At 40.6% G+C, this 24,694-nt stretch overlaps 4 protein-coding genes across 5 annotated transcripts; all 4 read right to left on the bottom strand.

Annotated features, from left to right (window-relative positions):
- Window positions 1-1,007: 1,007 nt before the first annotated feature.
- On the bottom strand, window positions 1,008-2,856 carry LOC118211806 (olfactory receptor class A-like protein 1). 2 transcript variants are annotated; one of them, XM_035389290.1, is made up of 2 exons: window positions 2,785-2,856; window positions 1,008-2,067 (listed from the first exon to the last, which is right to left on the bottom strand). In XM_035389290.1, exon 2 carries the CDS (start codon window positions 2,048-2,050, stop codon window positions 1,124-1,126), a length of 927 nt encoding a protein of 308 aa, XP_035245181.1. In that variant the 5' UTR covers window positions 2,051-2,067; window positions 2,785-2,856; the 3' UTR covers window positions 1,008-1,123. The 2 variants fall into 2 exon arrangements, with proteins under 2 accessions (XP_035245181.1, XP_035245184.1); XM_035389293.1 differs by having other exon boundaries at window positions 2,790-2,828.
- A 5,725-nt stretch (window positions 2,857-8,581) lies between these two features.
- On the bottom strand, window positions 8,582-9,527 carry LOC118211435 (olfactory receptor class A-like protein 1). The gene has a single exon (XM_035388632.1). The coding sequence runs from the start codon at window positions 9,413-9,415 to the stop codon at window positions 8,582-8,584; it is 834 nt and encodes a 277-aa protein (XP_035244523.1). The 5' UTR covers window positions 9,416-9,527.
- A 4,964-nt stretch (window positions 9,528-14,491) lies between these two features.
- LOC118211433 (olfactory receptor class A-like protein 1) lies at window positions 14,492-15,343 on the bottom strand. The gene has a single exon (XM_035388631.1). The coding sequence runs from the start codon at window positions 15,341-15,343 to the stop codon at window positions 14,492-14,494; it is 852 nt and encodes a 283-aa protein (XP_035244522.1).
- A 4,195-nt stretch (window positions 15,344-19,538) lies between these two features.
- On the bottom strand, window positions 19,539-21,727 carry LOC118211585 (olfactory receptor class A-like protein 1). Its single transcript, XM_035388920.1, has 2 exons — window positions 21,713-21,727; window positions 19,539-21,063 (listed from the first exon to the last, which is right to left on the bottom strand). The coding sequence occupies exon 2, from the start codon at window positions 21,044-21,046 to the stop codon at window positions 20,084-20,086; it is 963 nt and encodes a 320-aa protein (XP_035244811.1). The 5' UTR covers window positions 21,047-21,063; window positions 21,713-21,727; the 3' UTR covers window positions 19,539-20,083.
- Window positions 21,728-24,694: the final 2,967 nt, after the last annotated feature.

The raw sequence follows: 24,694 nt of genomic DNA, 5'->3' as shown, positions 1-24,694 counted from the left end.
ACGGTTTGTATGTTGTGTGTGCGTGTGCAGCATCATACGTGCTTTCCTGCAGCACTCAGGGAGTCAGAGTGCATAAACTGAATTGCTTCAGTGCTTATGCAGCTGCATAAGTGGATTGTATGTACAAAGAATGTAAAGCTGTGTATCTATGTAAGCTGTGTCTACTCAATGGCTAATAAAATATAATGTCAGGAAATTAAAATGTCTGGAAAGGGAAACATTAAACGTCATGTTCATGTTCATTCACTTCATGTAATGCATTTCAATACATTGGAGAGCTCAAGCTCGTAAGGAAAAATGTAAAGTGTGTAAAGAAAAATAACATTGGCTCTCATAATTAAAAAGACTTTGTTAAAATAATGGAAGTGTCAGGGGTGATAGATACTTGCTTACAATAAGAATCACACTGAATTCTGAATTTGACTTAATATAAACCCAATATTTTACATCCATGAATGGAATTTTATATTATTTTAGAGCTTTAAGACTTGTATTCCTAGACATGTACATAGAATGTAATGTAATGTACATAGATGTGTAACTCCTATCCATTAGGCTGTAGTGCACAGACCGTTCCTCCAAGTGCATCTGATTCCAGGATACATGAGCAGTGGGGTAGGATGTCAATAGGTGGGAATTCCATATCCAAACCCACCCATCGACACACGCAATTGGTTAGATGTGGTTCCGCCTTTCGAAGCTCTGGATTGGACAAGGGTAGTCGGATGTCAAACGGGGCAGGGTTTGGCATCAAGCCCCAGCCTCCTGCAGCCTGCAGTCAGATGCCTCTCTGTTCTACAGTGAATCTGCCTGTTGCCTGTAATAGGTCTCGCTCCCAGTTGCTATTCTTCTATTAGCATATCAGTGGTTTATAAATGGTTCATTTACATATACACGTGCAGAAAAAATGAAAAGCATTGAGAATACACATGAATCAAATCACTTATCAAAAACATTTTCAAATGTGTTGCTGCAAATGAGTAAATGAGACAATCACCACATTCTTTTTTATTTTTTTTAAATTAAATTTGGGGCCACAAAAGTGATATATCATGGACTGCAACAGTATAGAAGACAACGAATTCCCCCTCCCTACCAACCAAACCTGCACTCTGCAACATCCTCAGCCATTCATCTGCTTTTTGCTTGCCTTGAGTTTGGAGCCACACTGAAAGTACGTGGCCAGCTTCTTGTTGGTGGCGACGATGAGCACAGGACTGAAGGCGGAGTAGCAGGAGGCGAAGAAGACGCGTGCGTCGGAGACAGCCGGGGGCACGCGGGAGACACAGAATGTGTAGACCCACAGCACGTTGTCCAAACCGAACAGCACCACATACATGCTCACGAGCAGCAGGACGGCACGCGATGCCTCCTCCGTCTTCTGGCCGGCCCCCTGCAGGCCCTGAACCTGCCGACGGTGCCGATGCAGGACCAGCATCACGTACACTGCCGCCGCCGCCATCAGGCCGACAAAGACGAAGTCTCGGACGCTGTTCACGGCACCACAGACCCAGTAAACTGTGTAGCCTGGGAACACCACGATGCAGAACTTCAGGTGAATGGTGTATTCTGGGATTGAGCCGTTGGTCGGAACAGCGTGGGTGAAGAGAATGGCGGTGGAGTGGAGGATCATGTTGAGGCCGTAGAGGAAGACTATTGCATGGGGGAGGTGGCCAGGGACCCAGCGTTTCAGCCAGGTCCAACCAGAAGTGGGCGGGGCAATGACCACGCACTGGTAGGAGCTCAGCAGGGAGGTTGTGGTGATAGACATGCCACGGCCAACGCGGTAGGCAAAGATGATTGCTCTGCAGACGTACTCACCAAAGAGCACTTCGATGCCCACAGCAGTCAGAGCCTGGGGAATGCCCTGGCACAGCATCACCATCAGGTTGGCGAAGACCAGCTGGCTGAGGATTAATTCATTGTGCGGCATGTGGCCCTGTGCATAGAATAAATGGCAAAAAAGCAGGAGGACTGCCAGGTTACCTGTGATTCCCACCACATCCAGACCAAAGAAACCAACTGCTTTCAATGCCAGGCGCACCTCCATCTGCCCCCCAGGTCTGTCTGTGGGGAGAGAATAAGGGTGCACTGAGCAGAGCGTGGTGACTGAGATAGGCTGGCACCCCACTTCAGATCCAGAGCCTTAGATAATCACAAAAATAATATGGTCATATAGAAGGATACAAGAGAACTTTATAGAGAAGTTAATAGTCTAATTATTATGTGCTAAGCCCATTGTGTGCAGCTCAGACTGAAGAGCCTTGTTTTTTTAGTTGAACCTAAATAGTACTTTCAAAACTTTGAACCTAAATAGTACTTTCACTACTAAATTTCAAATATACTGTACACACACAGACACACATAAATGTATGCTTAAAATTCTTGATTATCCATAAAACATTTAACCTTTTCTCATTTATATTTGTTTTTCTTTACTTTTTGTCAAATAAGTGTCCAAAGAAAATAAAATATAAATAAATTTGGAAACAATATTGTTGTAAATAAAATTGCCATCCTTTATCAGTAACCTAATTATAAATATTTGGTACAGGATTACTCTGAATTTAACAGACATTTACATTCAAAATTCCTGCTGCAGAATGTGAAACAAATGTATTTATTTATGAAACATTACAAATATTATATAAATAATAGTTGCTGGGTACATACAAATATATTCCAGATATATATTTTCATATATATCTGTCAATATATGACACTGAAATAGAAACAATTTAGAATTTTTACTGTGTGACACTGAAGAGGAATGTAATTCCTTACCTTACCTGCTGGTGATCAAACCGATGAATTCCACTCTGAACCTGAGATCTGCAAAATTATCATTTATAGTCCTCTTGTTCCAGCCCTGCAGGGACCAAATCAATTCCTGTGAATACAATATCTAATTTAAGAGCATGCAAACACAACCCTGGGTGTCAATCCTAACAAGGAAATTGAATTCTCATTGTGCTCATTCATCTAAAAAAAGGTGTATTTTGTAATATGTAGTGTTTAGGTTAAATATACAAAAATATATATTATACAAAAAATAAAAAACATGACATTGTGTCAGACATTTTACAAGACTTATATGAATGAAGCAATGAAGTAATAGAAAAGCTGAAAATGAAAGTGCTTTGAGCTTGAGATACAACCTAAAGTCATTTATGAAATATTAAACGCACAGATCTCTTGACAACTCTTCAGCCATTTCCCCAGACTACATGGATGTATAGGCCATGAGCAGAACGTTCTTGTTGGAGGGTGTGTATGCAGAAAACAATGCCAGCAGAAATAAAGTTTGAATGACATAACTTTAATTGTATTGCAGTAAATTGTTTTAATGCTTCAACTGAATTGCTGTATTCAAAAATTGAATTGCTTAACTTGAATTTGTATTTCGGGCAGCATGGTGGTGCCTCACAGCAAGGTCATGGGTTCGAATCTCGGCTTGGGGCCTTTCTGTGTGGAGTTTGTATGTTCTCTCCGTGTCTGTCTGGGTTTCCTCCGGATACTCCGGTTTCCTCCCACAGTCCAAAGACATGCAGGTAGGCTAATTGCCCATAGGTAGGAGTGTGTGAGTGAATGGTGTGTGTGCCCTGCGATAGATTGTGTGTGTCCTGCCTCTCGCCCAATGCACACTGGGATAGGCTCCAGCACCCCCTGCGACCCTGCTCAGGATAAGCGGGTATAGTAGATAATGGATGGATGGACGGAATTTGTATTTCACTACCAGAGACTGAATGTAATTGTGGCTGTGTCCCAATGCGAAGGCAGCTGGCTTAAAAACATTAAATACACTATTCCAGTGTATTAAATAATCAACATGTACTTTTATATGTGACTATAACACATGATCCTGTTCAATGTATATTCCCTTCAAATTTAACCAAAATAAGGAACCTTAGAAGGGCACATGTCTTCACTGCATTCAATTTTCCCTTTTAATTTCAAGATTAAAATTTCAATTTTTTAAAATGCTTTCAAATTCAGTTCTTACAATTCAGTTCGCAACAATTTTCTGCAACATATCCTTATGGAGCCCCTAAAGGGACATGGGAGAGAAAAAAAATCTCCACGATCTTGCTAAACTTTTACGTTATCTTGCAAAACTTTTAACTTGCTTTGGCTAGCAGGGTTGATGAACTGACTTCATGGCTATTGCAGAACTGACAGGAACTTTTAACTAGAAACGAGTGTTGTTATTTTAATCCAGCACTCAAACGTTTGATTAATGTATTCATTATCCAGGTGGCAATTGCGTCATTACCACTTAGAAATGCTAACTAGGTAACGTGATTTAAGTAAAACTACCTCTGGTAAAAAAAATAAAAAATAAAAAAAAAAACCTATTGATTGCAAGCTTGCTATCTAGCAGGGATAATGCTATTAGACACCCCACCCGCAGTTCCTGGTTAGTAAGGTTCATTAACTTTATGGATGTCTCTCGGAACACTTACAGAATCTAGAAGGCTAATTTTAACAAGTGACTAGCAAATGATCCAAGACTTAAATGGTTGCTTAACTATTTATTAATTATTCAGCAGGTGGTTGCAGCCACGTAGCATGCTAACTACGTTAGCTAGTTAAGAACCGGTCTGATTAAAAAACGACTGCTTGCTAGCTAGCTAATGGGGATAATGCTGCTAGACATTCCACCCAAAGTTCCTGGTTAGCAGGGTTGATAAACTTAACACTGACAGAAGCGTATCGTTCCTTTTTAAATTAATATTTTCTGTCCTTCACTTTACTCTGCCAGGTCGTTCTTGTTTGAATAAGTTACACTGTAACTTACAGACAGTCCGTGTTACCCGCGTAGCAGCTACGTAGGCGCTCTCGCGCTCGTTTTGACGAGAGCCGTTGGAAACTTTTGATGCGGTGAGTTGCTTCATTTATGAGCTCCGTTTAATCCGTTTATTAAAAAGCTGTAAATATGTTTCACAATTATCAAATTGTTGTTGAATGTTATAAATATTTATAGTTGTAAACTGTGCTATCCCTATGTTCTAATATGTTTCCAATTAATGTTTTTGTCGATATAAATTCCTTAAATAAGTCAGCTAAAAATCTTAGCTGGCTAACATGAATCGTCCTAGCTAACTAAGTTTTCAACTCATTTTTTTTATTTTTATCAGGAGAGCCATTCATGCTTTTATACACACATGAGAAGTTTTTGAATTAACTCGTTTATCGTATGTTTGGTGAAATAGTGTATTATTGTGTATTATGTTCGCCGTCATCCAGCTGAAGGCCTATTTAGCTCTGGAACACCCAATTTATTGACGAGAGAGAGCGGACATGTATGGACCCGTTCAAAAGCTAACGTATTATACACGTAATAATTCCACAATTACTGAACTGAACTGAACGCCGCTGGCTAGCCCGGAAAAAATACACGATCGCATGTCAAAATGAAAAATGCCTACTTTATAGAAACACCGCCTCGTTCACAGTATTAACTTTTATAGGCCTTCTTGCAACACGCTCAGAATTCCTTAATCGCTGCGATTAAGTTAAATTTTATAATAGAGATAAACACTGATAAAATTGACTGAAGTGATACTTTTATTTAAATAGCATTAAAATGAGGAGAAAAAACTATTTTCAACTTAAATGTACATTCATGATGATAGGGTTAGTTGTTGATGTTAGGGATGATAGTGATTTCATTAAATTGTTTTATTTAGGGATGATAGTGATTTCATTAAATTGTTTTATTATGGTAAACAAATAAATGCACCTTAAATGACAAGAATACATTTTATTTAAAAAAGAACATTTTTATTTCGTCCATAATATGTATTTTGTTTGGTTTAATGTAAAATATGTATCATGTGTGATCATTTTTAAATGACCAGATATCTTCTTTGCTGTAAAAGTGAGCATATAAATGCTGCTGTTTCTGTAGAATATTAATTGTTCAGCTAATTTAGTTAATGGGCTGAGTATTTTCATAAGTAGGCTAATTTTTGTCATGTGTAGGCTACTTGTAGTCAGCTTCAGGTGTTTCCACAAGGCACCAATGAAGATGTTATTTTAGAAAATAAATGTGCCCTTTTTGCACTTACTGTTTTTTTTTTTGTTTTTTTTTTGCTGGTGTTATTACCATAGTGAATTTTATAATAAGTAGAAGGGAAACATGGTTCTATTCAATTCTATACTTCCGTATGTGGCACCACTGCAAGATCAAGAACCTGTTGCTCACTATCTGGCGGGGCTAATGCTGCTAGCCAGCTCAATCGCAGGTCCTGGAACTTTCTTCATGGTTGTCTACTAGAGCCGGGAATGCGGCATGGGAAGCTAGTTCATCTAGCAAATAGTCATTTAAAGTGTGATTTTTATTCAGTCTGGAAATATGTGGCCTACTCTGGCCACAGCTTAGGTGCCACTAACACAGGGGTGTATAATTCCATCCCTGGAGGAACAAAATGTCTGTGTGTTTCAGCATCAGTGATTCATTTAAGTAATTGATTGGAAAAAGAGTGCACACGCTCTCAGGCCGCCTTCATTGACTGCTGGTTGAAAGGAAAACATAAATACCCATCAGCAGCTAATTAAGTGTGATTGCCCACCACTGTGGTTCCCCCACAGCCTCCTCCACAGTGGTTCTCATTGACAGCTAATGAAAATGTAATTGTTGTAAGATTACTTTCCCAGGCCCCCCTTGACTGGTCCTTGTTACTCCCCTTAAAAAAATCTCAATCCTAGAGGCACAAATGCTCCAGACACCCCCGAACAAGCCCCCCCCCCCCCAAAAAAAAAAGATTTGGCAAAAGCACACACTGCACCACAGGCTTCCAATTGCCAATTGTTCTAATTATAAGCTGTGGGAAATCCAGTCATTTTCTCACCTGCTGTCTGGACGCCCCTCGAATGCTTCACCTGCCTCTCAGTCTTGTTTGTGTTTCCTTCATGAGGTTCATTACTGATGAGAGGAAAGGTGGAGTTTATCAGGTTTTTTGGCTTGATCTTTTTTAATTTATCATATTCAGTGTACTCATCTTAAAGAAATCGAAAAAAATGAGTCATTGCCCAGGGAATGTATTTCTTTTTTTTTTTTTTTACATTATGAATGTACTTAAACATTAGCGTTTGAATCTCCTTAAGCTGAATTATAAGCGTAACAATTTAATATTGGATTATAAGTATTTTTGTAAGGAGCACAAAATAACTATGGAGCACAAAATATAAAAAGAGGATGTGGGGGGGTTTAAATTCTTGTGGGTGAGCTGGGTACCAGTGGAGCATCACATGGCACTGTTTTCCCTGAAGCCGTGGAAGCCATTGTGGGAACAGACATGTGATCCCTGCTGCTTGGCTACTATAATGTGGAGGAACTTGTTAAATAAAAGCAGCTCAGACTGACTGCATGAAAAAACCTGCTTGTACGGTTTGCATGTCATTGTGCGCATGTGCAGTGTCATACATGCTTTACAGCAGCACTCAGGGAGTCAGAATCGTTTCACATAAGATTTCTCCTAAGGGTTGATTTTTAAATTGGATCATTGGACTATGGTGCCCTTTAATTCACTCATTTGCTTGAAACTGAGATATGTTTTCCCAATTTAAAGAACAGTGATTCATTAAATGGTATTAGGGGGCCAAACTGGGTATCGGTACAAAATTAGCTTTATCTAAATTAAAAGCTCCTCTAAAAGTTTGTAGTTTGTTATGAATTGTCTAATCCTCACTGGTTATCAAGCGTAGGGCTTACATGCACAAGGGGTTTGCTTACAATACAGGACTGTGTAACACATAGAAAGCGTGAACTTGGAAGGCTTGAACTTGAACAGAAATAGAATTGGCTCCTACTTCGAGAAAAGGACTTTATTTAAATAATGGAAGTGACAGAGGTGATACTAGCTCATGATATGCACTCTGAATTCAGCAATTAAGATAGAGTTAATATGAATCCTCAAGGATTGCATTTAATTGCATTTTATACAATTTTAAAACTGAACAAGACTTGTACACCTAGACATGTACACAGGATGTAATGATGCATCTGTAACACACATCAATGAGGCTGTGGTGCATGGGCCGTTCAACAGTGAATTAGCACGTCTGTTTACGGCGGTGGTTCCTGAATATCACTCACAGTTGTTAGTTATAAATGTGTAATAAATGTATTCTAATCAGGGTAAAATCAAAGTAGCATTTAGCCAACATGTATAATGGCATCAGTCTGAAAAACATTTCAGTTTCAAGCTCTAGGCTAGGAACAGGCCATGAATTCTATTTTTCGATTTTTATGTAAAAAAATATAAATTCCTTCTGTAATATATTTATTTCACGCACTTCATGCATACATTTTCTTATAAATGATTTTGTTCATACATACATACATACATGTGCAGCAGCCTGAAAAGCACAGAAAACACACATCAAATCACTTATCAAAATTGTTTTCCAATGTGTAACAGGCCTAGTAAAAGAAAATCACATAATTTGGTTAAAACATATTGCTTATTCATTGAAATAGTATTACTATTATTTAACTAAATGTCGGGCCACAAAATTGGTATCATATCACGTCACTATACAAGACAACCATTCCCCTCCCTAAGTTCCAATATTCTCATTGTGTTATTGTCGCCCGAGAGACATTTGGGGTGTTTTCTGCTGCTTTGCGTTTGGAGCCACACTGAAAGTAAGTGGCCAGCTTCCTGTTGGTGGCGATGATGATCACAGGACTAATGGCAGAGTAGCAGGAGGCAAAGAAGACGCGTGTGTCAGAGACAGCTGGGTGCACACGGGAGACAAATAGCGTGTAGATCCACAGCACGTTGTCCAAGCTGAACAGTGCCACATACGTGCTCACGAGCAGCAGGACGGCCTGGGAAGCCTCCTCTGTCTTCCGGCCGGCCCCCTGCAGGCCCTGAACCTGCTGACGGTGCCGATGCAGGACCAGCATCACGTACACTGCTGCCGCCGCCATCAGGCCAACAAAAGCGAAGTCTCGGATGATGTACACAACACCACTGACCACGTAAGCCATGCGGCCTGGGAACACCACAATGCAGAACTCAAGGTTAAGGGTGAACTCTGGAATGGTGCTATTGGTGGGAAAAGCCTGGGTAAAGATGATGCAAGCGGGATAGCAGATCATGACGTTAAGCCCATAGAGGAAGATGATGGCGTGGGGGAGGTGGCCAGGGACCCAGCGTTTCAGCCAGGTCCAGCCAGGTTTTGGTGGGGCAATGACCACGCACTGGTAGGAGCTCAGCAGGGAGGTGATGGTAATAGACATGGCACGGCCAATGCGGTAGGTGAAGATCATTGTTTTGCAGACACCATTGCTGAACAGTGGATTGATGCCCAGGGCAGTCAGAGCCTGAGGAATTCCCCGGCACAGTGTCACCATCAGGTTGGCAAAGACCAGCTGGCTGAGGATGAACTCGTTGTGCGGCATGTGGCCCTGTGCTTGGAATAAATGGCAGAAGAGTAGCAGAACTGCCAGGTTACCTGGGATTCCCACCACATCCAGAGCAATGAAACCGAATGCTTTCAATGCCAGGCGCACCTCCATCTGCCCCGCAGGTCCGTCTGTGGGGAGAGAAGGGTGCATTAAGCAGAGTGTGGAGACTGAGATAGGCTGGGTGCCCACTTCAGACCCAGAGCCTTAGATAATCACAAAATAAATACAATATTGTACAAGGATACAAGAGAACTAGTTTTTTTAATGGAATTTTATAGAATACAGGAGGAAATTTGATTCTGTGCTGAGCCCGTTGTCTTCAGAGCAGAGTGAAAAGCCCTACATTATTTAAGTGTAAATAGTTCTAGAATAATTACAAATACACACAGACACATGTGTTTATGAAATTCTTCATCAGTGAAGGCATTAAACGTTTTGCTACCCATATTAAATTTTTAATACTTTTACTTCAAATAAATGTCAAATGAAAATATGAATTTAGAAGCTGTATTACTGTGCATAAAGTAGCCTAATTATTAATATTTGATTCAGAATTACTTGGCATTTATCAGACATTTACATTTGAAAACTGCTGGAGAATATGAAACAAGTATATTTTATTTTGACAGTTGTTACAAATTATAATAATTGATAGATAAATACAAATATATTGCAGTGATATATTCTGAAATTTATGATTCTCTTGAAATAGTTACAAATTAGACTTCACCGTGCCACACTGAAGAGGAATGTAATTCCTTACCTTTCCTTTTGGAGATCAAACTGAAGAATTCTGCTCTGAAGCTGAGATCTGTACATTTATCATTTAGAGTCCTCTTGTTCCAACCCATCAGGGACCAAATTAATTACTATGAATACAGTATCTCATTTAATAGCAGGCAAACACAGCCCTGGGTGTCACTCATGACATACAAATTAGATTCTCATCCTGCTCATTGATTAAAGGTGTTTGTATAGAGTATTGTGTTTTTATCCTTTGCAGTACATGATGTCACAAAATGAAAATTACTGAAGGCCATTTTTGGGCTTTCACTTTCTAATATGCACTGACAGATACTTTTGAAAATGTAATGTATGTGGACACTTGAACATCACACCCATATGTGTCTGTTGAAAATCTCAATCCAAAACCATGGACATTAATATGGATTTGGACCCCTATTTGCGGCTATAACTGCCTCCACTCTTCTGGGAAAGCTTTCTAGGAAGGTGTTTGATGGGGTAGGGGTCAGAGCTCTGTGCAGGCCAGTTAAGTTCTTCCCCATAAAACTCGGCAAACTATTTCTTTATGCACCTTTCTTTGTGTACGGGGGCATTGTCTGAAAATCAGGAATGTATCAGGAAAGGCCCTTCCCCAAACGGTTGCCAAGTTGGAAGTGCACAATTCTCTAGAATATCACTGTATGCCATATCATTAAGATTCCTCTTTACTGGAACTAATAGGCCTAGCCCAAACCATTAAACCAGACTATTATTCCTCTTCCATAAAACTTTACAGTTGGCACTATTTTGGCCAGTACAGTTGACACTATGCATTCTGCCAAACCCAGATTTGTTTGTCAGACTGCCAGATAGTGAAAAGTGACTCATCACCGCAGATAACGCTTTCCCACTGCTCTAGATTCCAATGGTGGTGTGCATTACGTCACTTCAGCTGTCGGAGAAATAGTGAGCTCAAAACTCTGATATTCTGTAGACAGGCGATGCCCATGAAAAGATAAACCATGGGCATTTCTCAAGCAACTTTTATTGCCCAGTTGCTCGGGTTGCTGACCATTGCTCAGCTTCAAATAGAATTAATGTACTTCCGGCAACTGGTGGTCCGAATCACTCACTGAGGATGTGGAGTAAGGATTTTTGAAAGTAGGAAATCTGAAATGAATCAAATTACTGAATAAAATAGGGGGGCACACTGTCCCATTTTCTAGTTTCGTGGCATGCTGGCCACCACCTGCAAAATAGCTGTTGTTTGTCCTTGGGATGTTACAAGAACTGATGCTTTCTTACCAACCTGATGCCAAAATAAAAAAAATGGTATAGTACTAGTTTTTACAATATCAGTAGCACCTTGTGAAAATTACTACCACACTTCTGTCTGACTGGCAACGCACAGAGGAAGACGTCTAGGAGAACCTGGAAACTTGGGAATGCCTCCCAACACAAGAGAATAACAATAAGTGAAATGGAGAACAGTAACCTAGTGCTCCTGCAGTGATAGCTCTGCCAAATATTAGTAGGCAGAACAACCTAAAAATGTACATCCGGAAATCAAAATAAATATTGCAATTAAAACCTCAGTTTACCCTTAAATGAATGTATTATGGACATATACAGATAGGTGACAAAGGAAAAATCCCCAAAAATAGTCTTAGTAAGGTGTTGGGCCACCGCAAGCTGGCAGAAGAGCTTCAATGTGCCTTGGTATAGATTCTCTCTGGAACTCTACTGGAGGGATGGAATACCATTCTTCTCTAAATATATTCCCTCATTTGGTGTTTTGATGATGGTGGTGGATAGTGCTGTTTAACAGGTTGGTCAAAAAATCTCCCATAGGTGTTCAATTGGGTTGAGATCTGGTCACTATGAAGGTCATAGCTTTGTTAATGTGTGGGTAACTTTGTAGAATGACAAATGCAACTGCATTGTTTTGTGAAGATAAGCCTCAAGGATCTTTGGTGATTGCGCAGGTGTCTGTAGGGAAAAGGGTAAGCTTGACAATGCCCTGGCCTTCACTGGTCATAGCTTCAATTCTGTGAAGGCAGGGGTGTCAAACTGCAGTCCTGTAGGTTCTGCAGTGTCTGTAAGTATTTGTGGTTTCCTTTCATTGAGCAGGAAAGTAAGGCCTTGAAAATAATGTGTGTGGACTCTGTAGCTAATCTAGGTTATGGGGCAAATGCCCCCACAAAGTGCATCCCACTACTGAACAAAACATTCTGTGCTACTGTACTTCCTCGCTCCAGAGTGCGTACTTCTTGGCTGGAGGTCAAACTCGGGAGCCTTGTTGTGCGGAACATGGAAATATGAGGTTTGGGAGACAGCTAATAACTTTAATGAATCACTAGTGCTGAAATACACTGAACACATATTGGACCCACATGAACTGTGATTGGCTACCCCCTGTGGTCCTCCCCTGTGGAGTTGCTCCCAGTGACAGTGCTCCCAGCCAATGAAAATGGCTGTTGTTGGAAGATGATTTTCCATTGCCCTCCATGACTGCTCCTTGCCCCTGAAAAAATCCAAGAACCACCCCTTCTCCAGACCCCACCCTATTGAGAAGGCATGCTTCACCATAGGTGATTACAAGCTTCAAAGCGCCAGTTCTAATTAGGAGCTGCGGGAGAAACAAGGCATTTTCTCACCTGCTCTCTGGATGCCCCTGTTTCACCTGCCTCTCATTCTTGCATGTGTTTCATTCTTGAAATTCATTACTGATGAGAGGACAGCTGGAGTTTTTTTTGTCTTGATCTTGACAATTTTTTAGCATTTTCATCCTGTAGATTTAAAAGTGAGCTCTGTCATTTAAGCTCTCTGAAAATGAGTGATTGCCCAGATAATGATTTTTTCTTCATGAATATAGCTTAGCAATACTGATGTTTCAATCTTGTTAAGCTAATGAATACACCTAACCTGTTCAGTATCTTATTATACGTATATTTTTGAGAGGAACGAACCTAAGCTAATGGAGCTCAAAAGGAGTACTTAAACCTCAAAAGGGAATGTGGGGGGTTTCATTTCTTGTGCATGAGCTGGGTACCAGAGGGAATGTCACATGGCACTTTTCCCTGTAGCTGTGCAGGGAGGCATTGTGGGAAGGGGCCTATGATCCCTGCTGCTTGGCTATTATAATGTGGGGAAGCTTGTTAAATAAAAGCTCAGGCTGACAGCATGTGGAAAGCTGTGTGTATGGTTTACATGCCAGAATTATATATAGATTTAAAAAAAATTATATCCTTATAATACATCAACTTAAATTGTATAATCTGACTGGTGCCCCTTAATTCACGTCTTTGTGTAAAACTGAGATATGTGTTGACAGTTTAATAAACTGATTCAAATGAGAAGTGGCATTAGGGTGCAAAATTTGGTACTGCTACTAGATCAGCATGAATAAGAAAACCCATCTCAATTTCTAGTGTGATACCCCATGTCTAAATTAATGATTACAGACACAGCGGTTATCACAAGTCATACTTGTGATAACCATTGTACCAGGCTTTAACACTGAATATTTGTTTACAAAACTGTATATTGCTTAAAACACAAGACTGTGACAAACATGTATAGAAAGCATGGACTAAGTGGAAAAGACTTGAATTTGCAGAAACATGACATTCCGTACTTCAAGAAAAGGTCTTTATTAAAATAATGCAGAGGCGATACTAGCTTACAATACGCAGTGAATATGAAACCCAATATTTTCATTGATTGCGTTTTTTATAACATTTTAAAGCAACAAGACTGAACAAGACTTGTACACAGTATGTAATGATGCATCTGTAACACCTATCAGTGAGGCCGTAGTGCATGGACCGTTCTACAGTAAATCAGCACGTCTGTTGACGAGTGGTTACTGATCTCTTGCATCAACGTGTACTAAATGTATTTTAATCAGCATAAAATCGAAGGAGCATTTAGTCAGCAGGTATAATGATATCAGACTTTCAAGCTCAAGGCCCCAGAACAAGCCAAGAATTTGATGTCTTATAAAACCTTTTAGTTTGTTCTGTAATATATTTATTTTAAGCACTGGAAATATAATTTTTTCTCTATATAGCTAATGAATACAGTTTCTTGTAAATGGTTCCTTTCCATGCATACCATAATAAGTACAGAAAATACACATGAATCAAATCACTTATCAATTTTTTTTAATAATGTGTAGCTGCAACTGGCAAAGTAAAGGAGTAAAGCACCACATTTTTGTGTTTAAATGTATTACCCATTTATTCAAGTATTTTTTAACTAAATGTGGAGCCACAAAAGTGATTTATCATAGACTACATCAGTACAGAAAACAGTCACCCTCCCTACCTCCCCAAGTTCCACTCTTCATTGTGATTGTGTTGGTTTCACCCGAGAGGTCTTTGACTTTGTGCTGCTGGGGATGTTTTCTGCTGCCTTGCGTTTGGAGCCACACTGAAAGTAGGTGGCCAGTTTCTTGTTGGTGGTGATGATGAGCACAGGACTGATGGCAGAGTAGCAGGAGGCAAAGAAGACACGTGTATCGGAGACAGCTGGGTGCACGCGGGAGACAGAGAGTGTATAGAACCACAGCACATTGTCCAAGCTGAACAGCGCCACATATGTGCTCACGAGCAGCAGGACAGCCTGGGAAGCCTCCTCTGTCTTCCGCCCGGCCCCCTGCAGGCCCTGAACCTGCTGGCGGTGCCGATGCAGGACCAGCATCACATACACTGCTGCTGCCGCCATCAGGCTGACAAAGACAAAGTCTCGGATGATGGACACCGCACCACTGACAACGTAAGCGACGTGGCTTGGGAACACCACAATGCAGAACTCCAGGTTAAGGGTGAACTCTGGAATGCTGCTGTTGGTGGGAAAAGACTCAGCGAAGGTGATGGTAACCAGGTAGATGATCATATTGAGCCCGTAGAGGAAGATGATGGCATGGGAGAGGTGACCAGGAACCCAGCGTTTCAGCCAGATCCAGCCAGGATTGGGCGGGGCAATGACCACGCACTGGTAGGAGCTCAGCAGGGAGGTTATGGTAATAGACATGGCACGGCCAACGCGGTAAATGAGGATAATTGTTTTGCAGACACTGTTGCTGAACAGCGGGTTGATGTCCAGGGCACTCAGAGCTTGAGGAATACCCCGGCACAGCGTCACCATCAGGTTGGCAAAGACCAGCTGGCTGAGAATGAACTCGTTGTGTGCCATGCTTCCCGGTGCTAGGAATAAATGGCAGAAGAGCAGCAGGACCGCCAGATTACCTGGGATTCCCACCACATCCAAAACAATGAAACCGGCTGCTTTCAATGCCAGGCGCACCTCCATCTGCCCCTCAGGTCCGTCTGCGGGGAGAGAAGAAGGGTGCACTGAGCAAAGCATGGTGACTGAGATAGACTGGCGCCCCACTTCAGATCCAAAGTCTTTGAGAATCGCAAAACTAGTTTGTTAATGTAGAAAGATACAAGAGAACTTTAAGGAAAAGAAGTCCCAAATAATCACAAAACAAATAAAATATTGCAGACAAATACAAGAGAACTTCAAGGATATTTGTAGTCTTTATGATTTTATGCTGAGCCCATTGTCTTCAGCTCTGGCTGAAAAGCCTTGTATTGTTACTGCTAGAAAAATTGCAAATACACACAGGCACATATATGTGTGTGTTAACTTCTTCATGATTATCAACAACAGAATTCATCTTTTTGTTCCTTATATTTTATTTGTCATATTTCACGTAAGTGTCAAAACAAAATATTAATTTGAAAGCAATAATATTATAAATGGTCATCCTTCCTCAGTAACCTAATTATTTCCTAGTCATTTGCATTGGGAGAAACTGCTGCAGAATATGAAGCAAATATATTTTATTTTGACAAATATTACAAATACTAAATAATGGCTGGATAGATTCAAGTATATTGCAGAGACATTCTGAAATTTGATTCCACTGAAATAGAAATAATTTAGACTTTTCACTGTCACACTGAAAAAGAATCCAATTCCTTACCTTTTGTTGGTGATCAAACTGATGAATTCCACTCTGAAGCTGAGATCTGCACATTTATAATTTAGAGTCTGCAACCCTGCAGGGACCAAATTAATTGCTATGAGTACAGTATCTCATTTAATGACATGCAAGCAGAGCCATACGTGTCACTTATACTATGGAAATTAGATTCCCATTCTGCCCATTCTTTTTTTAATCAATTTCAGTACACAATTTGGCAAAATCAAAAATACTGAAGGCCATTTTTTGCTTTCTTTAATTTAAAGCAGGCTGATGACAGAGTTCTTCTCTCAAGCAACAGAAGGGTTGTGATTTATGAGTTTGTGCCTCAGGTGGAATCATGTTAGTGGTGTAACTAAGTAATTAAAAGTAGTTAAAAGTATACACATCTCTTCAAGCAAAATGGTGTATTAGAATGTAACATGATTTTTCTGACAGGTTGATATTCAAACAGCTAGGCTAAAATGTGACCATTGTAAATGTTGCACAAAGTTTTATACCAAAACTTTTTATACATAACAATTCTAATATGCACTGACAAATATCTATTCTGCAGTATACATTCCAAAGAACTATTTTAAATTCAAAACTATGTTAATTAGGCAAGTAGAAGTCAATATTTTAATATATAGCTAAATATTAGAGTCTCACATAAATTGAAATTCATCAACTATAGACCATGTTGGAGCATACATCAACATTTTTGTCATGACGGTTGTGCACGCATAGTGGTGGCAGAAAACGGGCAAGATGATAAGGAGAGTTTGCTAATGTCTCAAAATGTCTTGTGCTTTTGCCTGTCAAAGGAAAAATATAAAAAAGGTCTCATTTTTATTATTGAATACCATTGTTGTGTGCCCCCCCTTTGAAGCCATGTGCAGACATTTGTGGCTGCTAGCCATTAAAAGAACAGACTGGACTGATGGTAGTTCTATCTGCATTTCATATCAAGTAACATTTTTTTCAGTTCTCAACATACACAAAGCTATAAATGAATGAATGAAGTAGACTAACAGTTAATGATGACTAAGCTGCAAAGTTGGCATTACAGGCTAATTCATAATGGGATACACAATTGACCGATATTAGCAATCGTAGCTTGTAGGCAATAGCAGCATGCAAACGCTTGCTTCAAACTAATGCTACGGCAGAAAAGCCACATTCTAGACAATTCGGTGCATCCCCAACAGTTTGGGGAAAGATCCTTTCCTGTTTCAGCAGGACAATGCCCCCGGGAAAACAACGAGTTCCATATAGAAATTATTTTTTAGAGAATGGTGTAGAAGAACTTGACTGGCCTGCACAGAGCCCTGACCTCAATCCCATCCAACAACATTGGGATCAATTCGAAAGCCAACTGTGAGCCAGGCCTAATCACCCAATCAGTGTGATTGGAAGCAAATCCCTCAGCAATGCTCCAACTTCTAGTGTAAAGCCTTCCCAGAAGAATGGAGGTTGCTATAGCACCAAAGGGTGGGCCGACTCCATTTTAAACCATAATTTTGGATGAGTTGTTGGATATCCACATATTTTTGGCCATGTGGATATCTTGCATTAATGAGCAGACTTGGCTGGCATCAGTCCACAGATACAGTTCTGTGCATTAGCTGTGTTAATGTGGTGGTAACTTTGTAGAAAAGTAATGACAAAAACAGCTGCACTGTTTTGTGGAGAGCAGCCTCTTTTATCTTTCACAGTGGTACAGGTGTCTGTAGAGGAACAGTTAAGTCTGATAATGCCCTGGCCTACACTGGACACAGCTTCAATTCTATTAAGACAGGGATGTCAAACTCTAGTCCTGGAGGGCTGCATTGTCTGCAGGTATTTGTGGTTTCCTTTCATTCAGCGGCAAATTAAGGCCTTGGAAATATATTGTGTGGACTCTTGCCAATTAAGGTCATGGGTCAGATGTCACCACAAAGTGCATCTCACTTCTGAACAAAACTTTCTCTTCTCCAGAGTGCATACTCCTTGACTGGAGTACAGACTTGTGAGCCCTGTAGTGGAGAGTATGGAAATATGAGGCTAGGGAGACAGGTAATGACTTAAATGAATCACTGTTGCTGAAACACCCTGAACACATTTGGACCTCCATGAACTGTGATTGGCTACTCCTATGGTCCTCCCCTACAAAGTGGTTCTGATTGACAGTGCTCTCTCCAAATGAAAATGGCTGTTGTTGGAAGATTGCCCTCTATGACTACTCCTGGGCCCGCCCTTCAAAAAAAATCTGAGAAACGCCCCTGCTCCAGACCCCACCCTAACCTCCCCCTTTGGGAAAGCATGCGGCACCACAGGTAATTACATGCTTCCAACAGCCAGTTATTCTAATTATGAGCTGTGGGAGAACGGGTCATTTTCTCTCCTGCTATCTGGATGGCCCCCAAATGCTTCACCTGCCTCTCAGTCTTGTATGTGGTTCATTCTTGAGGTTCATTATTGATGAGAGGATAGATGGAGTTGTCGCATTTTTTGGCTTGATCTTTTCAGTTTAACATCTTCAATGTAGTCATCTTTTACATTTAAAAGTGAGGTTTGCCATTTAAGCTCAGTGAAAATGGAAATGATTTATGGGAATTTTTTTTTACCTTATGAATAAACCAAAGCATCACTGTTGTTTAAATTTTGTTAAGCTAATTAATACACCTATCAGTATTTTGTTATAAGTATATTTGTGAGAGGAATGAACATAACGTAATGGAGCACAGAGTGCTAAAATCTCAAAAGGGAATGTGGGGGGTTTAATTTCTTGTGGGTGAGCTGGGTACCAGTGGATCATCACATTGCCTCCCTGCACGGCTTCAGAGAAAGCAGTGCATTGTGGGAAGAGACCTGTGGTCTTGACTGTTGTAAAGTTGAGAAGCTTCTTAAATAATAGCAGTTCTGGCTGACTGCTTGAGGAAACCTGTGTGTATGATTTGTGTGCACCTGCAGTATCATATGTTCTGGGTTTTCAGAAGGTACTGAAGGTACTGTTGATCGTCCCTGGTTAGACTTGATATGTAATAACTATATAGATTTTAAAATACATATCTATCTTTCTTAAATTATGATGGGCCAATTTTTTAATCATCTGACTGTGGTGCCCCTTAATTCATTCCTTTGTGTATAAAAATTTGTATTGGCAGTTTAATACACAATGATTAAAATGAAAAATGGCATTAAGGGGCCATATTGAGTGCAGCTTCAAGATAATCTTTAATGAGAAAACGCTGATCTCAATTTTTCTAGTGTGGTATGCGATGTCTTAGTGAATGTTTGCTGACACTAGTAAGACTTGTGGGTACAAGTTTATAAAACTATATTGCTTAAAACACAAGACTGACACACATTTAAAGGAAGCATGGGCTAAGTGGAAATGGCTTAAACATAACAACCCATACTTCAGGAAAAGGACTTTATTAAACTAATGGAAGGGTCAAAGGCTATACTAGCTTTACAATATGCACTCTGAAATCAGGAGTGTGAATATAAACCCCAAGACTTCCATTGGTTGCATTTTTATACCATTTGAAAGCTTTGAACACGTCTGATACACCTAGACATGCACACAGGATGTAATGATGCATCTGTAACACCTATCAGTGAGGCCGTAGTGCATGGGCTGTTCTATAGTGAATCAGCACGTCTATTTACTGGAGTGGTTAATGATCTCTCACTCCCACTTTCTACTACTACCAATGTGTACACTAATAGTAGTAGAAATTTTTATTTTAATAAAATAAGCACAGACAATACACATTAATCAAATCACTTATTAAAAAAAGAAACAAACGTGTAGCTGCAACTGGTAAAGTAAAACCGAAAATCACCACATTCTTCTGTTGAAATGTATTTCCCATTTATTCAAACATTCTTTTTATTATTTAACTAAATGTTGTGCCACATCAGTATCAAAGACAATCATTTGCCCTCCCTACCTCCCAAATTTCTACTTTTCATCCTCATTGTGTTGGTGGCACCTGAGATATGTCGGACTTCGTGCTGCTGGGAACGTTCTCTGCAGTCTTGCGTTTGGAGCCACACTGAAAGTAGGTGGCCAGCTTCCTGTTGGTGGCAACGATGAGCACAGGACTTATGGCGGAGTAACAGGAGGCGAAGAAGACACGTGTGTCTGAGACGGCCGGATGCACGCGGGAGACAGAGAGCGTGTAGAACCACAACACGTTGTCCAAGCCGAACAGCAACACATACGTGCTCACGAGCAGCAGGACGGCACGCGATGCCTCCTCTGTCTTTCGGCCGGCCCCCTGCAGGCCCTGAACCTGCTGACGGTGCCGATGCAGGACTAGCATCACGTACACTGCCGCTGCCGCCATCAGGCCGACAAATACAAAGTCTCGGATGATGAACACCACACCATTGACAACGTAAGCCATGTGGCCTGGGAAAACCACAATGCAGAACTCCAGGTTAAGGGTGAACTCTGGAATGGTGCTGTTGGTGGGAAAAGCCTCTGTAAAGATGATGGCAGCAGGGCAGATAATCATGTTGAGCCCGTAGAGGAAGATGATGGCATGGGGGAGGTGACCAGGTACCCAGCGTTTCAGCCAGGTCCAGCCAGGTTTGGGTGGGGCAATGACCACACACTGGTAGGAGCTCAGCAGGGAGGTGATGGTGATGGACATGGCACGACCAATGCGGTAGGTGAAGATGATTGTTTTGCAGACATTGTTGCTGAACAGCGGGTTAATGCCCAGGGCAGTCAGAGCTTGAGGAATACCCCGGCACAGCGTCACCATCAGGTTGGTGAAGACCAGCTGGCTGAGAATGAACTCGTTGTGCGGCATGCTTCCCTGTGCATAGAATAAATGGCAGAAGAGCAGCAGGACTGCCAGATTACCTGGGATTCCCACCACATCCAGAGCAATGAAACCGACTGCTTTCAATGCCAGGCGCACCTCCATCTGCCCCCCAGGTCCGTCTGTGGGGAGAGAACAAGGGTGCATTATGCAGAGCGTGGTGACAGATGGCTGAGTGCCCACTTCAGACCCAAAGCCTTAGATAATCTCAAAATAAATACAATATTGTACAAGGATACAAGTGAACTAGTTTTTTTAATGGAATTTTATAGAATACAGAGGGAAATTAGATTCTGTGCTGAGCCTGTTGTCTTCAGAGCAGAGTGAAAAGCCCTGCATTATTTAAGTGTAAATAGTTCTAGAATAATTACGAATACACACAGACGCATGTGTTTATGAAATTCTTCATCAGTGAAAGCATTGAACTTTTTGCTACATCATATTAAATTTTTATACTTTTACTTTAAATAAGTGTCAAAAGAAAATATGAATTTAGAATCAGTATTACTGTGCATAAAGTAGTAAGTCTTCATCTGTAACCTAATTATTAATATTTGATTCAGAATTACTTGACATTCATCAGATATTTACATTTGAAAACTGGAGAATATGAAACAAGTATTTTTTATTTTGACTGTTGTTACAAATTATAATAATTGATAAATAAATACAAATATACTGCAGAGATATATTCTGAAATTTATGATTCCCTTGAAATAGATAAAATTTAGATTTCACTGTGCCACACTGAAGAGGAATGTGATTCCTTACCTTTCCTTTTGGCGATCAAACCGAAGAATTCCGCTCTGAAGCTGAGATCTGTACATTTATCATTTAGAGTCCTCTTGTTCCAACCCATCAGGGACCAAATTAATTACTATGAATACAGTATCTCATTTAATAGCAGGCAAACACAACCCTGGGTGTCACTCATGACATGCAAATTAGATTATCATTCTGCTCATTGATTAGAAAGGTGTTTGAGTAGAGTATTGTGTTTTTATCCTTTGCAGTACTTGATGTCACAAAATGGAAATTACTGAAGGCCATTTTTAGGATTTTGATACTCAGTCATTTCACTTTCTAATATGCACTGACAGATACTTTTGAAAATGGACTGTATGTGGACACCTGAACATCACACCCATATGTACCTGTTGAAAATCTCAATCCAAAACCATGGGCGTTAATATGGATTTGGACCCCTCTTTGTGGCTATAACTGCCTCCACTCTTCTGGGAAAGCTTTCTAGGAAGGTGTTTATTGCCCAGTTGCTCGGGTTGCTGACCGTTGCTCAGCTTCAAATAGAATGAATGTACTTCTGTCAACTGGTGGTCCGAATCACTCACTGTGGACGTGGAGTAAGGAGTTTTGAAAGTAGAATATCTAAAATGAATGAAATTACTTAATAAAATAGGGGGGCACTCTGTCCTATATTCTAATTCATGGCATGCTGGCTACCACCTGCGAAATAGCTGTTGTTTGTCCTTGCGATGTTACAAGAACTGATGCTTTGTTACCAACTTGATGCTAAAATTAAAAAATGGTATGGTACTAGTTTTTACAATATCAGTGGCACCTTGTCAGAATTGCTACCACACTTCTGTCTGACTGACAATGCACAGAGGAAGACGTCTAGGAGTGCCTGGAAACTTGGGAATGCCTCCCAACACGAGAATAACAATGTGACATCGCGAACAGTAACCTAGTGCTCCTGCAGTGATAGCTCTGCCAAATATTAGTAGGCAGAACAACCTAAAAATGTACATCCGGAAATCAAAATAAATATTGCAATTATAACGTCAGTTTAACCTTAAAAATGAATGTATTGTGCACGAACATCTTGATGTCATGTACAGAGAGGTGACAAATTAAAGGGAAAACCCCCCAAAATTGTCTTAGTAAGTAGCTGGGCCACCACAAGCTGCCAGAACAGCTTCAATGTGCCTTGGCATAGATTCTCTCTGGAACTCTACTGGAGGGATGGAATACCATTCTTCTCTAAATATATTCCCTCATTTGGTGTTTTGATGATGGTGGTGGATAGTGCTGTTTAACAGGTTGGTCTAAAAATCTCCCATAGGTGTTCAATTGAGTTGAGATCTGGTGACTGTGAAGGCCATAGCTGTGTTAATGTGTGGGTAACTTTGTAGAACGGTAATGACAAATACAGCTGCATTTTTTTGTGAAGATAAGCCTCAAGGATCTTTGGTGATTGCGCAGGTGTCTGTAGGGAAAAGGGTAAGCTTGACAATGCCCTGGCCTTCACTGGTCATAGCTTCAATTCTGTGAAGGCTGGGTTGTGAAACTCCAGTCCTGGAGGTTCTGCAGTGTCTGTAAGTATTTGTGGTTTTCTTTCATTGAGCAGGAAATTAAGGCCTTGGGAATATGGTGTGTGGATTCTGTAGCTACTCTAGGTTATGGGTCAAATGCCACCACAAAGTGCATCCCACTACTGAGCAAAACTTTTTGTGCTACTGTACTTCCTCGCTCCAGAGTGCGTACTTCTTGGCTAGAGTGTAAACTCGGGAGCCTTGTTGTGCGGAACATGGAAATATGCGGTTTGAGAGATAGCAAATGACTTTAATGAATCACTGGTGCTGAAATACACTGAACACATATTGGACCCACATGAACTGTGATTGGCTACCCCCTGTGGTCCTCCCCTGTGGAGTTGCTCCCAGTGACAGTGCTCCCAGCCAATGAAAATGGCTGTTGTTGGAAGGTGATTATCCATTGCCCTCCATGACTGCTCCTTGCCCCTGAAAAAATCCAAGAACCACCCCTTCTTCAGACCACACCCCATTGAGGAGGCACGCTGCACCATAGGTGATTACAAGCTTCCAAGAGACAGTTGTTCTAATTAGGAACTGCGGGAGAAACGAGGCATTTTCTCACCTGCTCTCTGGATGCCCCTGTTTCACCTGTCTCTCATCCTTGCCTGTGTTTTATTCTTGAAGTTCATTACTGATGAGAGGATAGCTGGAGTTTTTTGGCTTGATCTTATCAGTTTATTAGCATTTTCAATGTAGTCATCCTATAGATTTAAAAGTGAGCTCTGTCATTAATGCTCTCTGAAAATGGGAGTGATTGCCCAGATAATTATTTTTTACTTCATGAATATAGCTAAGCATTACTGCAGTTTAAATCTTGTTAAGCTAATTAATACACCTAACCTGTTCAGTATCTTATGAGTATATTTATGAGAGGAATGAACCTAACCTAATGGAGCTCAAAGGGAATACTTAAACCTCAAAAGGGAATGTGGGGGGTTTAATTTCTTGTGCATGAGCTGGGTACCAATGGAACGTTACATGGCACTTTTCCCTGTAGCCGTGCAGGGAGGCATTGTGGGAAGGGGCCTATGATCCCTTCTGCTTGGCTATTATAATGTGGGGAAGCTTGTTAAATAAAAGCTCAGGCTGACAGCATGTGGAAAGCTGTGTGTATGGTTTACATGCCAGAATTAGGCTATATATAGATTTTTTTAAAATTATGTCCTTATAATGCAACAACTTAAATTGTGTAATCTGAATGGTGCCCCTTAATTCACATCTTTGAGTAAAACAGATTTGTGTTGACTGTTTAATAAACAGTGATTCATATCGTTCAAAGTGGCATTAGGGTGCCATATTTGGTGCTGTTACAAGATCAGCATTAATAAGAAAACACTTAATTCAATTTCTAGTGTTGATACCCTATGTATAAATAAATGTTTACTGACACAATGGTTATCACAAGTCATACTTGTGA

Source organism: Anguilla anguilla, chromosome 13 (assembly GCF_013347855.1).
Source record: "Anguilla anguilla isolate fAngAng1 chromosome 13, fAngAng1.pri, whole genome shotgun sequence".
Taxonomy (NCBI): domain Eukaryota; kingdom Metazoa; phylum Chordata; class Actinopteri; order Anguilliformes; family Anguillidae; genus Anguilla; species Anguilla anguilla.
This window is presented reverse-complemented; position numbering and strand designations above follow the sequence as displayed.

Bases quoted from the DNA above. Each gene is read 5' to 3' on its own strand.
- LOC118211585 (XM_035388920.1), bottom strand. From the start codon at position 21,046: ATGGAGGTGCGCCTGGCATTGAAAGCAGTCGGTTTCATTGCTCTGGAT.
- LOC118211433 (XM_035388631.1), bottom strand. From the start codon at position 15,343: ATGGCACACAACGAGTTCATTCTCAGCCAGCTGGTCTTTGCCAACCTG.
- LOC118211806 (XM_035389290.1), bottom strand. From the start codon at position 2,050: ATGGAGGTGCGCCTGGCATTGAAAGCAGTTGGTTTCTTTGGTCTGGAT.
- LOC118211435 (XM_035388632.1), bottom strand. From the start codon at position 9,415: ATGCCGCACAACGAGTTCATCCTCAGCCAGCTGGTCTTTGCCAACCTG.